Source organism: Macaca fascicularis, chromosome 9 (genome assembly GCF_037993035.2).
Source record: "Macaca fascicularis isolate 582-1 chromosome 9, T2T-MFA8v1.1".
Taxonomy (NCBI): domain Eukaryota; kingdom Metazoa; phylum Chordata; class Mammalia; order Primates; family Cercopithecidae; genus Macaca; species Macaca fascicularis.
Genome location: NC_088383.1, coordinates 87265210 through 87279113, shown reverse-complemented (window position 1 = coordinate 87279113; position 13904 = coordinate 87265210). Strand labels below are relative to the sequence as shown.

Genomic DNA, 13904 nt, shown 5'->3' with positions numbered 1-13904 from the left:
GAAGACCCACAAAATCTCAGATTCCTCCTCCCCACCCATGGTTCATTCTCATATAAGTGGTCATTGCCAACATTAAAGGAAAGTGGCTCAAACTAAAATTTGAATCTGATCCTCCAGAAGTAGAACTTCTGATTCTGACTTTGGGGATCAGAATAAAGGTAAGAAAAGTGGAGGATTAGGCCAAACTTTCAACAGTTATCATCTAGGTCATTTTATCTGCCCCATACCTTTGTTTTGTTGTTTTTTGTTTTTAATTTTTCTACTATTTTACTTTAAGTTCTGGGGTACATGTGCAGAATGTGCAGTTTTGTTACATAGATATACACATGTCTTGGTGGCTTGCTGCACCCATCAACCCATCACCTATATTAGGTATTTCTCCTAATGTTATCTCTCCCCTAGTCCCCCACCCCCCAACAGGCCCCAGTGTGTGATGTTCCCCTCCCTATGACCATGTGTTCTCATTGTTCAATTCCCACTTATGAGTGAGAACATGCAGTGTTTGGTGTTCTGTTCTTGTGGTAGTTTGCTGAGAATGATGGTTTCTGGCTTCATCAATGTCCCTGCAAAGGACATGAACTCATCCTTTTATATGGCTGCATAGTATTCCATGGTGTATATGTGCCACATTTTCTTTGTCCAGTCTATTATTGATGGACATTTCGGTTGGTTCCAAATCTTTGCTATTGTGAATAGTGCTGCAATAAACATACGTGTGCATGTGTCTTTATAGTAGGATTATTTCCACCTTTGTTTTTAACCTGGTTAGGATCAGACTAAAGACCCACTCTGAGCTCCTACATCCAAACTTTGTGAAAAAAAGAACCCCGAAATGGCAGTAGCACAACATCTATGATGATGCTCTTCAGTTTCAAAGAGGGTTGTTTTTAAATTTATAAAGGTTGTGCCCATATGGCCTTTATAAGGGATTTTGGGGAATGATGATCCCATAGCACACTCGTTAGAACTCAGTGTTTTGATGATGGCAACAAGCATCAGGTAAGACTTGTAGCTGCAACATAAGCCCAAGTTGTCCCAAATAAATCCACCTTTACAAACAGAACCACTCTCTCAACCATACTGCATGGTAAACCTAATAAATGTGACATTTACCCTGCGATCAAAACTCTCATGAAATAGTTCTATCAAATTTTCCCATATTTGTCCAAGCCCTGGTGGAGCTTTGCCTGATATTAGAGAATGACACTGATCAGTGATAACTGTAGTTATTATTTAGAAAGTCGACTCATCCATAGCCTTATTTCTTTCATTTGAATCTAGCAACATCTAGGCCAGTGGTTTTCACTCAGGTATGCATAAGAGACTTGCCTGTTGAGTTTAATAACCTACTCCAGACTTCATGAATCTTTTTTTTTTTTTCCTTTGAGATGGAGTCTTGCTCTGTTGCCCAGGCTGGAGTGTAGTGGCATGATCTCAGTTCACTGCAACCTCTGCCTCCTGGGTTCAAGCGATTCTCCTGACTCAGCCTCCCAAGTAGCTGGGACTACAGGCATGCACCACCATGCCAGGCTGATTTTTGTATTTTTAATAGAAATGGGGCTTCACTATGTTGGCCAGGCTAGTCTCAAACTCCTGACTTTGTGATCTACCTGCCTCGGTCTTCCAAAGTACTGGGATTACAGGCGTGAGCCACCATATCTGGCTGAATCTTTTAAGAGTATTATATCTTGAGGTTTTTTTCTCTGTAAAAACTATATTCATTCATTTTTATAAAATCAGAAATAACATCCCTTGACTTCTTTGAAAACTGGCTTACTCATTATCCTTCAAGACATTCTAATTTTGGTGAAATGATTTTACTGTCTTCTTTTGCATGTCACATTATGTGCTATGCTTATTATAAACTCTCATCAGACCTTTCACATTTTAAAATTATCGGTAGTAAACTAACCACAGCGATTCCTATTTCTGTCATCTATAGATGGTTTCGTTTTCCTCCCGTGGTTTCCTGAGGTTTTATTCAGCTTTAGGCTACAGTTTGTGTCTTTGGCAAAGATAAATCTCGAAAGCCTCATAGGAAAGGACCAGACACTTTAAACAATTGACACGTCAAGTGACAGACTCTTGGATACAGGCATCTGATGACACCAGTGGGCTGAGTTGGGATTTGTAGAACTTTAGTGGAGAAGCAGACAGCTTCATGATATCCCTAGCCCAAGATCAAGAGGAACAAGAATTAATTACACAAGACTGCCTGAGGCTGGGTGTAGTGGCTCATGCCTATAATCCCAGCACTTTGGGAGGCTGAAGAGGGCAGATAACTTGAGACCAGCCTGGCCAACATGGTGAAACCCTGTCTCTACTAAAAATACAAAAAAAAATTAGCTGGGCATGGTGGCAGGCGCCTGTAACCCCAGATACTTGGGAGGCTGAGGCAGGAGAATCGTTTGAACTCAGGAGGTGGAGGTTGCAGTGAGCCGAGATGACTCCACTGCACTCCAGTCTGGGGATAGAACGAAACTCTGTCTCCAAAAATAAAAATAAATAAATAAAAATTTAAAAATAAATCAAAGTCCAATATTTAAGAACATGTTTTAAGGGGCATCAAATTATTAACCGGCTCAGAGCACCCAACTTTTAACCCGCAAGAGCTTCCACGCGTCTCAGGCTGGCAGAGCACGCAATGACAAGTCATGTCAATCCCCTCCTGCAAAACAGTGCGCTCAAATCCTCTGCCAGAACCGTGTGCCCTAGCCTAAGAATCACTCATCTTGGCAAAGGCCTGAGGAGGCAAAAGCCTGAGGAAAGAGAGCTGCTACCTGACTTTCTCCGTGGCTCCTCCCGCTCTCGGCTTTGAAGATGGACTTGGGCTTCCGGGACTTGAAGTTGCCCATGCTGGGTCGCAATACGCTGTCCACCAGCACAGTCTGCTCTACATTCTGCTGCTGCAGCTCCCAAGAGGGTGGCGCGTGCTCCTCTACCAGAGCCCCTGTGTCGGGGTAGTTCTCTTTATTGTCTTCATCTCTAAAACAGGAAAGACCCAATTTAGAAAGTACCTTAAAAAAAGATGAATAAACTGCTGCAGGAAAGAGGGCTGGAGATATTCATTGCTGCTGTATTTATAGGATAGATACCTCGCAAAATTTTTAGCCTACACTTAGACAATTTTGCATGAACAAGAACTTAAAAGAAATGTGAATATCACTCTATATCACTTCACCTTCCCTTCTAATCTTTGTCAATGGATACGTACTTTGTGTAGTTGTAACTATACACATATCATTATTTTTTTTTTTTAATTTTCGGTTTAAGACACTTTCACATATATCATATTTTCCTCTCACAACAATAATGTGACATAGTCAGGTGAGATATCATCATCTCTATAGATGAAGACTCTAAGAGATTAAATCACATGCCTAATGGAAGGACTAATCCACACAGACCCAGAAGCCTCATGTGGGTCTCCAGACTCACACCTATGTTCTTGGTTCAAGGCACCACGCTTCCTCTTCATTGGCAATATCAGTTTATAATCGTCTCCCTACAACTTTCAGAGGTACTTAGAAATTTAACAGGATCTCTTTTGATAGGCTACCTGTTGCCTGGGTAAAATATAAGGCATGGGCCAAAATTTACCCAACCAGGTCCTCTGAACAATGCCCTGAATGCAAAGTCAAACATCCCAATGTCCAGGTTCTGGTTCTGAAGAAGATTGGAAGAGGGTGGTGTTATCTCCATATATTCAGGGCTGGGATGGCACTTCTGTTCGTTCAACAATCAAATTCTGTACAATATCCCTACCCCCCTCCAGTTTCAATTTTCTCGAAAATACTGACATGATAACATTCTTATTTGAAGCCATTCTTCCCACTTAAATCTAGATGCATTTTATTTTTCATTCTGCTAAGTATCAAGCAAATACCACAGACATAACCAGAAGGGGCCTTCTCTATATAATCAATATCATTAACCTTAATCTACCACAATCACTGTCACTGGAACATGAAATGCATGAGGAGTGGCCACTTCCTCCAGGTGTTGTTTTTCCCTCATGCTCCCTTACCAAAAGCACCCATAAAACAGTATTTGCAAAGTCACCTGGAAAGCAATTCCTAGCTGCTCAAGGACACATAAAGCCAAGAGGCAAGACCAGCAAAGAAGGAATGCCCACCATTCAAGACACATTTTTACAAATAAAAGGCAGATTAAGTTCACTGTGCTGGAACTCATCCTCCCTGAGGATGTAGTCTTTGGGAAAAGAGCAAAACAAATATCAAGATAGGTGGTCTGGAACATGACCAGGGTGCAATTGGATAAGGTATAAAAATAAAACTGTGTGAAATAGTTAAACTTGAATCCAGGTCAAATGTAGTGCTAATCTGGTAAAGGAGAACCCAACAATTAAAATAATCATTCAATGTTAGTAACTCAAAAACAAATCAATGCCAATGACACTGGTTAATATTCTTGCTGTGAGATCATTTACAATTAAAAAAATTCTAAGTCACTAATAGATTTGGAAATTAATATCAAACCATGAATTGGAAACTACGCTAGTTCATTTGAAGTACATTTTTCTCACTAGAAACCCATCCACTCCATGATCCTGCATGAGAAACAAAAGAAAGAACAACTGCCTTTACAGTTACCTAAATGCTCTCATTCAAGTAGGATTATAGAACACTCAAGAATAAAAAAAAAAATAGCTTTCCAAATCTAAAATGACTTTTTTGATAGACTCATTCCCAAAATAATACCTGAACTTTGCTTTTATATCATGTTTTCAAGTCACCCAAAATTTAGAAATGTAATTTTGTTTACTTCCTTGACTTAGAAAGCCAGGAAAGGGGAGAGGGGGCCAAAAGCATCTTTCTTGCACTACACAAATGTAAAACCTCGTTACAAAAGTCATATTTAGAAACATATTTTCTCACATATTACTGGTTCCTCAGCATCTCCAAAACAGAAAAGCACAGGTTATGTAATTTATGCCACTACTTATTGGAATAAATCATGACTGAGAATAAGCATGGTGTCCTGAAAAACGTCAGGGTCTGAAAGATCCTCCCACTTACTAGTTGTGTGGCCTGGGCAACATCACTTCACCTCTATGATCCTCGTTCATAAAATACATGTAATATCTGCTTAACAGCGATAATACAGTCTCTGTGAAACGCCTACCATAGAAAGCTGACCCAAGGCTGCAACCCAATAAATGAAAGCTATTGTTATTCTCAGGCAGGGCCTTAGCCATGTGGTTATTTGCAAAGGAAAAAAAAAGAGAGAGAGAGAGAGTTCTTTTTGGTTTCTCCAATGCCTCCAAGATAATTCTGAACTCCTTAGCAAGGAACACAAACCCTAGGAAATCTGTTCTTTGTTTACTGCTAGAGCTTCACGTCTTATCTTACCTCTTACTTCCTCACTCCACCAGGTTCCCAGGGTTCCTACTATCCTGAACCACTTGCTGTTTCTGCAACTCGAACAATTCTCTCTACCCTCTATTGGCTTTCCAGTAAGCTGCTGCCTTTGCTTGGTGGCATCCTCTTTTTCTTAGCCTTGGACCTCACCAAAAATAATAATGATGATGATAATAATAATAATAAATAAAAATTCATATGCCTTGTATAATTTTCTTCAGGGATCAATCCAAGAAAGCTCTCTGGGCTGTTTGATTCTTCTAAGTAAATCCACTATTTACCTCTAGTATAGTAGTACTTAATGCACTGTAGCATCCACATCTATATTTTTGCCTATCTCCTCTAGCAAACTGAATTCTTAGGAGCAACATTGGTTTGTCTTTCTTCATCCCAAATCTTAACTGGCTCCTGGCACACAAAATTGGCCTTCAATAAATATTTGTTATCCAGTAAGTGGACTTTAAAGTCAGAGAGAACTGGGTCTAAATTCTGCCTCATAGTGCTATGTTATTTTGGATGAGTTATCATTCCTAAGTGTCAGTTTCTCCATCTACAGGATGAGAACAGAAATATCAACTTCTTTTCAGTTTAGATCATATAGTAAAATGTAGATGAAATTATTGGAACAAAGTAAATGTAGAAGAAATGATTAGCAGTGAAGGTTTTGCCACGATACTATAAGCCCTTGATGACAAAGACAATACTACAGACACTCAATAACATGAGCCTCTTCCTTTGGGGTGTGTGATAAGAATATTGAGATAGGCTAATCAATACTCAGTTCAATAGGTATTTATCATGTGTTCCCACATGTAAGGTACTGTCCTGATTGCTAAGAGGGTGGTATCCAAAAGCGGAAAAGACAAAAATTTGTCAAGAGGTAAAAATCTAGTAGAGGAGATGAGACATGAGAACAAATAATTGGAATTCAAAGAAGATACTAGAATTCAAAGGAAAGCCACCATAACTAGATGGTTTCTGTCTCTTACAAATATGAACCAAGCAATGGTGGCTTTTACCTGAGACTGGAGCAATCAGTCTGGTCTTCATGTAGAGAGACTGGATCTTCGTCACACCTGGAGAGAGGGAAGAAAAATCACATCAGATCCAACTGTCTGCTATAGCAGTAGCAGCAATAATCTAGAATTGTCTCAAGATTACCATGGAAAACTAAAAGATGAAACACTCCTCATCATTCTCTCCCAAATAAGTTCTGATTACTATGTCTCCCAGTTTATGAAACCAATGTTGTCATATCATGTGATCTTAAAAGCTCAGAGCCAGAGGTGACTCTCCTTTTTGCCTCCACTGTCCTGTGTTACCTAAACTAATAACATCTTAGCAATGACCTAAGTGTTCACAGCACTGGAGGGAACATTGGACACCAAGACTGGGAGCCTGTTGTTGGCTCAAAAGAGATTCCACTATATGCCTCTTTGCATTTTTTCTGCTTCAGGCAGTCCCAAACTAAACCAGCCTCCATTTAGTTTACTCTATTGGTCTCAGATTTTCTTGATCTTGTGAAAAGGAAGGGGTTCCTTTTCATAAAACTTCTGGATTAACTTTATGAACAATTCTTGGCTCTTCCATATTGAAAAATCTCCAGTGCTCCATCCTGACTAGGGGAACCTGGAGTGGGACCATCCTCTCACTCTAGTGTAGGATGAAGCCTTTGTTCCTGTTCCCAACCATTCCCACCCAGCCCCATTCAAGCCTGGAATACCCTTTCCGTCTTCAACTCCTACTCATCCTTCACTGCCCAAGTCAGGTTTCCCCAGCTCTGTACCTTCCCACCCAAGCTCACCCATGTGCCATGTTCTCAATCATGTGCTATGATGGTTAATATTGAGTGTTAATTTGATCGAAGGATGCAAAGTATTGTTCCTGGGTGTGTCTGTGAGGGTGTTGGCAAAGGAGATTAACATTTGAGTCAGTGGACCGGGAGAGGCAGACCCACCCTCAATCTGGGTGGGCACCATCTAATCAGCTGCCAGTGCGGCTAGAATAAAGCCGACAGAAGAAGGTGGAAAGAACAGACTTGCTAGCCTGTTGGCCTTCATCTTCCTCTTATGTGGATGCTTCCAGCCCTTGAACATCAGACTCTAAGTTCTTCAGCTTTTGGACTCTTGGACTTAAACCAGTGATTTGCCAGGGGCTCTCAGGCCTTCTGCCACAGACTGAAGGCTGCACTGTTGGCTTCCCTACTTTTGAGGTTTTGAGACTCAAACTAGCTTCCTCCATCCTCAGTTTGCAAACGGACTATTGTAGGATTTCACCTTGTGATCATGTGAGTCAATTTTCCTACTAAACTCCCCTTCAAACACACATGTATTCTATTAATTCTGTCTCTTTAGAGAACCCTGACTAATACATGTGCCAAGTTCCTACTTTAACTTTAATTCATAAACATTTACTCTTCATTCTGAGGTTTTAGTAAACAACTATATCTCACCACACATCACTTTGTAATCCTTTGCACCACTGAGATCTTTTTGATTAGTTATTAATTCCATGAGTAGAAATAACTATAATTTCTTTTCCTAGATATATTGCCACAGTGCCAGAGTACCCCAGAGACACTCAAAAATACTTGAATCGAAATATTAACTTTGTTCCCTAAGAGGTCTGGTCTCTGAAATAATTTAACCAGCATTTATTTACTGAATCCAGGCACTGCATTAGACATTGGAACTGTGCTTCGCAAACTCTCAGAGTTTAGGACAGACCGGTTTGTTTTTTATTTCCACACCCACTGTGGACAGACACTTTGGTAAAAATGTCACAGCAATGCCAAATTCCTATTAAAGTTATAAGATACTTACTCCCTATTTCTGTTTTATTTTCTTGTCTCAGACATGCTTTAAACAATTTGGAGACTCACAATTTGTGTAGCACTGCTTCTAAAGGACACAAAATTTGAAAAAGATCTGAACCCTGCCCTAAGAAATTCACAATGTAATGAGTAGACAAAAATAAAGCAAATAAATACCTGCGTACATAAATATAACCATAATATAGTGTTTATACTATATGAAATAATTTAACATTTTAAAATATTCTTTACTGGCAATGGTGTATAATTAACCCACAAAAGGAATCCAGTCCTCGTCCCTTAAAATCTTTAATTTATAGTTTCGTAGTGAGTTAAACAAAGGCCACCCACAGACTCTAACCCTTTCTACCTACTGAAATATTTTGTTACCTCTGGCAATTAAAAAAATTGGTTGCCTTGGTACAGTGTCTCACATCTGTAATCCCAGAACTCTGGGAGGCCAAGGTGGGCCTGAGTTCAAGACCCGCCTGGCCAACATGGTGAAACCCTATCTCTACTAAAAATACAAAAATTAGCTGGGTGTGGTGGCACACGTCTGTAGTCTCAGCTACTCAGGAGGCTGAGGCACAAGAATCACTTGAAATTGGGAGGTGGAGGCTGTAGTGAGCCGGGATCACATCACTACACTCTAGCCTGGGCAACAGAGCGAGACTCTGTCTGGGGGGAAAAAAAGCTACTTTTAATAGAATAAACCAATCTTCCTTACGTTCTTGCCAATAGTCCACTCTGTCCATCTCATGGAAAACAAATCCCCAAGTATTGCTTTGTTCTCCTTCATTAGCAGCATTCAGCTAATAGATTACCTGGGCTTTGAAATGTGGATAAAAATGTTTTTCAATAGCAAGGTAGCAAAATCAATGAAGAACAAAAATCTAGAATTGTTGCTTTCAAAGATCTAGGGCTTAAGCAGAGCGCTTTGGAGCTTCAATTCTGGAGCTCAACCATACCTATTGTTTGGAGATTTGGCAAGAACTTATTTTTTTCTCCCTCATTTGATTTATTAATCTTTCTCCTCAAAGTACAATCAGTTAAAAATGGAAACTTGGCACCAGAACATACAAAGTTGGAGAAGATTCTGAAGTATGAAGCTGGAGCTGATTAGTTGATCCAACATTCATGTCTACTAAACAACTCCAGTTGCCACTCAAAGAACACAATTCCAAGCTCACAGATAGAGCAACTGAAATAGAGCTACCTCCTGGCTTACATGGCACACATTTACAACCTCTTTTAGTTCATTTGAGTTTTCATGTACCTTGGTAAAGACCATCAACTTCTATTCAATTAACAAATCATTTGAGTCCTTTCCCTAAAACCCCTTATTTCTTTGTGAAATGCTCAGGGTTGCTACTTTTTTTTCCTATTTGAACTTTTGCCCCCTCAATCAACCACAAACAAGAAAAAGTTGTGTGGTATTTCACAGCTCACCTGCTCTTTCATATAATCTCAATTCAGCCTGAGAATATTCCGAGGTAGAAATTACCTTTGCATCTGGGCTAAGTTGTAAGTCAAGATCCCAAGGCCTAAATCAGTGAAGCCTGGATTGTTTCTTCTCCACCACATTAAGCCCAAAAAGCAAGAACCAAATAATCTCTTCAGTCTATATGCCAGAGGCTCACAAGAGACAGGGCATGCCATTTCTTAGAATAATGTTGGTGAAAGAAGTGCCCACAAGAAGTTCTCCTTGCTGCCTAAAACAGAAGAGAGGACTCAGACTGAGAGTTAGATAAAATGTAGTTGTGCTATAAAGATACTTACACTTGCCCTGTAGTAACATGTTCCCTGAAGGCAAAGTTGCAGAGGTACAGCCTCCTATGGGGTTTCTCAAAATGTGGCCCCCGAATCACTTGCATTAGCACTACCTGAAGTACCTGGTCAAAACAGAAGTCTCCAGTCCCACTACATCAACTCTCTGAGGGCAGAGCCCAGGAATGTGGATTTTTAAAAGACACTGCCTACCTATAGAACTGCTATGTTTCTAAACAACACTGACCTAAAGGTTTCCAAACCCCAAACCAGCACTGTCCTGACACCAATGCAATCACCCGTTCTGGGTTCCCACTTTGAGATAAAGCCTTGGAGACTGCAATTTTCACAACCTCCAGTCCTCTTCCCCAGTTGATATTGACGATCATTTAGCTTTGAGAACCGCTGGTTTGAATGATAACTAATCAGAATTATTGCAGGCTTCATTTAAAATAGCAAGTTAGCCAGGGCAACGTCACAATTGACCATGGGAAAATATTAGATGAAAAGGTGCCACAGATAGGAAAGAAAAGGCCAAGGCCATTGTGACAAAAACATTGGGGTGGAAAAAGAAATTGAATTTGTCCAGAGCTGCATAGATAGTGCCAGGCCTGGGAAAAACCAAGAAGAAAATAAAATCTGTCCTTGAGTCCCTCCCAATTTCCCTTTCCCCTTGACTCTTCTAAGACTCCCAGCTGGCCAAACATAACCACAACCATAATAGATTAGAAAATAGGTTATGTAAAATAATTCATATTAAAGTATTCATGACAATTTGAATCCACTTCCCAAGGGCACAAACTTTTGAATTTCCATTTTAATAAAGGTCACTACCAAAGAAATCATCTCTAGGTGAAATTTCAGGCATCGAAGAAAATAAGTGGGTGTGAGTAGAAGGATGTAGGAATGGGGTGGGGACAGGAGGCAGAGGAGCTTTTCTTGTATCCAAAACATAGAGGGGAGAAAAGGCCCTCCTCTTTATAGGCCAAGACCACACCCAAACATTTCCTGGGCACCTGCTATGTCTATGTCTCAGGATATAGCACCTTGGTCCTGAGGGCTATGGGGTCATGCCCAGAGAAGCACGGAATATGGGTCATATTACTGAGGGGAGGGGAAAATGTTATTGTGGACAATGACTAGTTTTAAACAATCCTAGTCAATGATGTGTTACACCTATGAAGCTTTTGGTATGTTTTCAATAGGCTCCTTAGATTTTTATATTAGCCAGATGGCATACCAATTATCTCTCAGTGCCTTTTAAAATAAATCACTGTCACTCCTCTGAAAGTAAAAACATGATCTTATGCAATCAGAACTCCTTGGGGAGTGTCCAAAGACAAGGCACCAGGCTCTCCCCAGCATTTAACCACAAAACCTCTACAGAAAAAAAGAAAAAAGTCCATGTGAAATCTGGAGCTAAGTGTCTCCATTATGAACCTGCCGTGCCTGTAGCTGACCGAGGATTTGGCCACACCGGGCTCCTAAGAATCGGGGCCAGAAAGCACTTAGTGCTTTAAGCACAGCAAAGGGAGGAGAGCAGTACCTGTGCACCTGGAGCAGGAAGTCCAGGCCTCATCTTTGGCCCGCAGATGCATACTTTGGCACACCTCTCTCCCCTTCTCTCGGGGCTTTAGAAGAGCAACATTGCAGCACAGGTTACCAAGCAATCTTATAAACAGAATGTGGGTCCAAATGCGTATTTTACATTGCTTCTTCTAAAGTCAACCCTGTTGTTTTTTTTTTAAGTGACTCCACTTAAGTGCTCAAAACTGGACACTAAAGGAGCAGCACAGTGAAAGAGAGAAACAAAAGAATGTGGAAAACAAGAGGGCCTAGGAAGCACTGTAAACCTTACCCCTCCTCACCAAGTCATTGTGATAGTGGCAGGACTTGGAAGCCAAAAGATACCTATTTCTACATTTATTTGCTTTTTAGGTAATTGTAGTAAACAGTTCCCCAGTTAGTTAGGCCTTCTATATCAAACTCATAGCATTTTTTAAATGTAGTTGAAGATACAACTTTACACATGCCTTTTTCCTGAAAAGCTGTTTAGAGTGGCTTCCACAAAGGTCCCAGAAGTAAACATGATGAATTAGCCTAGAGAAAGAATGCTAGATGAAGTACATATTCATATATATATGTATATATAAATTACATACAGTATTAGCAAAATACACTACCTGTTAATTTTTAACAAATATAGTATAATATTAGGAAAACATATTAAGGATGGCAAAAATTAAAACTATAACATATAAATATCTTTGAAAAAAAACACTGTGCTTGCTGGCACACTCCTTCATTCACACTCCTTCATTCCAGGTTTAAAGGGTGTTAGTTGCCCTAATCAATAGCTTTAACCATAGGACCAGGTGACTCATTTGTCCTATAGCCACATCTCTGAAGTCAGAAGACAAAAATGACAAAGGGCATGCACAAAAAGTTTACTCTGATATGCCTTAAAAATCTGTAGACAAGAGAGGGCCAAGATAAGTTTAGCCTGTTTACCACATGCTGGAATTCAACTCATTTCACATCTATCTCCTATTGCTGTAAATGTATATAGTGTGCACTCCATGAAAACTGACACCAATGTTGGCAAAATACAACAAAGCTTCCTAACACGTCAAATGGATTTTTAAAAATCTGAGCTCCAAGAACACATATCTTGGAGCACTGAGCTCCTGCAAGCAATCAACTGGTTTTAATTTCTCTCCCTCAGCTGCTAAAATGCTGGTTTCAACCTGTAAAGATGTCTGGGCCCCATCAGTCAGCACGTCTCGCGGTCTTCACAGCCCCAGATTCCGGGAGACAATGCATCTAAAACGAATAGCGGCTGGGAACGGTGGAGGATACCTTCACGATAGTTGCTTCCAGAGAAAGGCATGCAAGTCTGATTTTAATGGTGAGAATCACTTACTCTGTTACAGCGGTGCTGCTGAAGGAATTATCCTGAAGGCTGAAACAGAAACAAGAAAACATCAGCCAAGTCTGGCCGGGGAGCCGTCTCCCTGATTGCTCTCCGGGAGTTAGAGCACACACACAAACATGGCATTGCAAGGCAAGTCTCCGGGCTCGCCCGGCACGCTCGCTCTACCTTGGGCTGCTGTCTGCACATGCTCGTAACGACACCCCCAGCAGGGGCCCAGCGGCACGGGCGAACCACAAAGCCCGGCAGCCAGCGAGGCTGCGGGGACAGAGCTGGGCGGGGCGCGGTGGCGGGGCTGGGACCCTGGGATCCAGAGAGGAGCACCTGGAGAGTTACCTCACGACCCCGACCTCGCCAGCCCAGGCGCCGCGTTTAATCTTGGGCTGTTTGTGCCAGCCACCCCCGAGGCTGGCAATGAGAATGCCTCAGTGTTTCTGCCGAAGTGCTGAAATACCCGGGAGACTTGCTTTCTTCCACACGTCTCCTACCAATTTTACAGAGCTCACCCCAACCCCCCACACTCCCACCCCACCCCCAGAGATGGAGGCTCGCAGAGATCCATCGTTCAGAAAAAGTCAGGAGAGAACAAGAAGGGGGAGGGGGACATTGCGGCTGTTCGGTGTTTTATTTTGTGTGTGTGTTGTTGTTTGTTGCCTAGGAAAAAGAATAGGCTCTGAAGCAGGGCTGGCTGCATCACACCTGATCTGTCTAGAGCGCTCTTATTTCAGTCCCAGAGAGGAAGTGCCCAGCCCCGGACTACAGAGCTGTGAATGAACCCACGCAGGGCGAGTGAAGAATTTATTCCAGGGGTTAGCTGGTGATTAGGACACCGTGCAAGGGGTGGGGCTTGCTACGCCCAGAGCAGCCCGCTTGAGCTCGGCTTCCTAGCTAGCACCTTTACAAAGGATGGAGAGACGGAATCCACAAACGCTATCCCTTTGCATAAAGGCAACCCTGTTAGGGAAAGGAAGGACTGCCAGTCCCCCCACTGGCTTCATTCCCTTGGGAATAT

At 41.5% G+C, this 13904-nt stretch overlaps 1 protein-coding gene across 8 annotated transcripts in view; it reads right to left on the bottom strand.

Moving 5' to 3' along the window:
* FAM13C (family with sequence similarity 13 member C) overlaps positions 1-13314 on the bottom strand; it is a 112261-nt gene extending 98947 nt beyond the window's left edge. For 4 of the 8 annotated variants that reach the window (XM_005565803.4, XM_074002124.1, XM_074002126.1 and 1 more), the window contains exons 1-4: positions 13061-13314; positions 12884-12922; positions 6401-6457; positions 2781-2985 (exon numbers count right to left, since the gene is read on the bottom strand). In XM_005565803.4, the coding sequence (XP_005565860.2) occupies positions 2781-2855 (75 nt within the window). In that variant the 5' untranslated portion in view covers positions 2856-2985; positions 6401-6457; positions 12884-12922; positions 13061-13314. Of the gene's footprint in view, positions 1-2780; positions 2986-6400; positions 6458-12883; positions 13035-13060 lie in introns of those variants that run through there. The other 4 variants (XM_005565802.4, XM_065521080.1, XM_005565806.4 and 1 more) reach the window with 3 other exon arrangements.
* Positions 13315-13904: the final 590 nt, after the last annotated feature.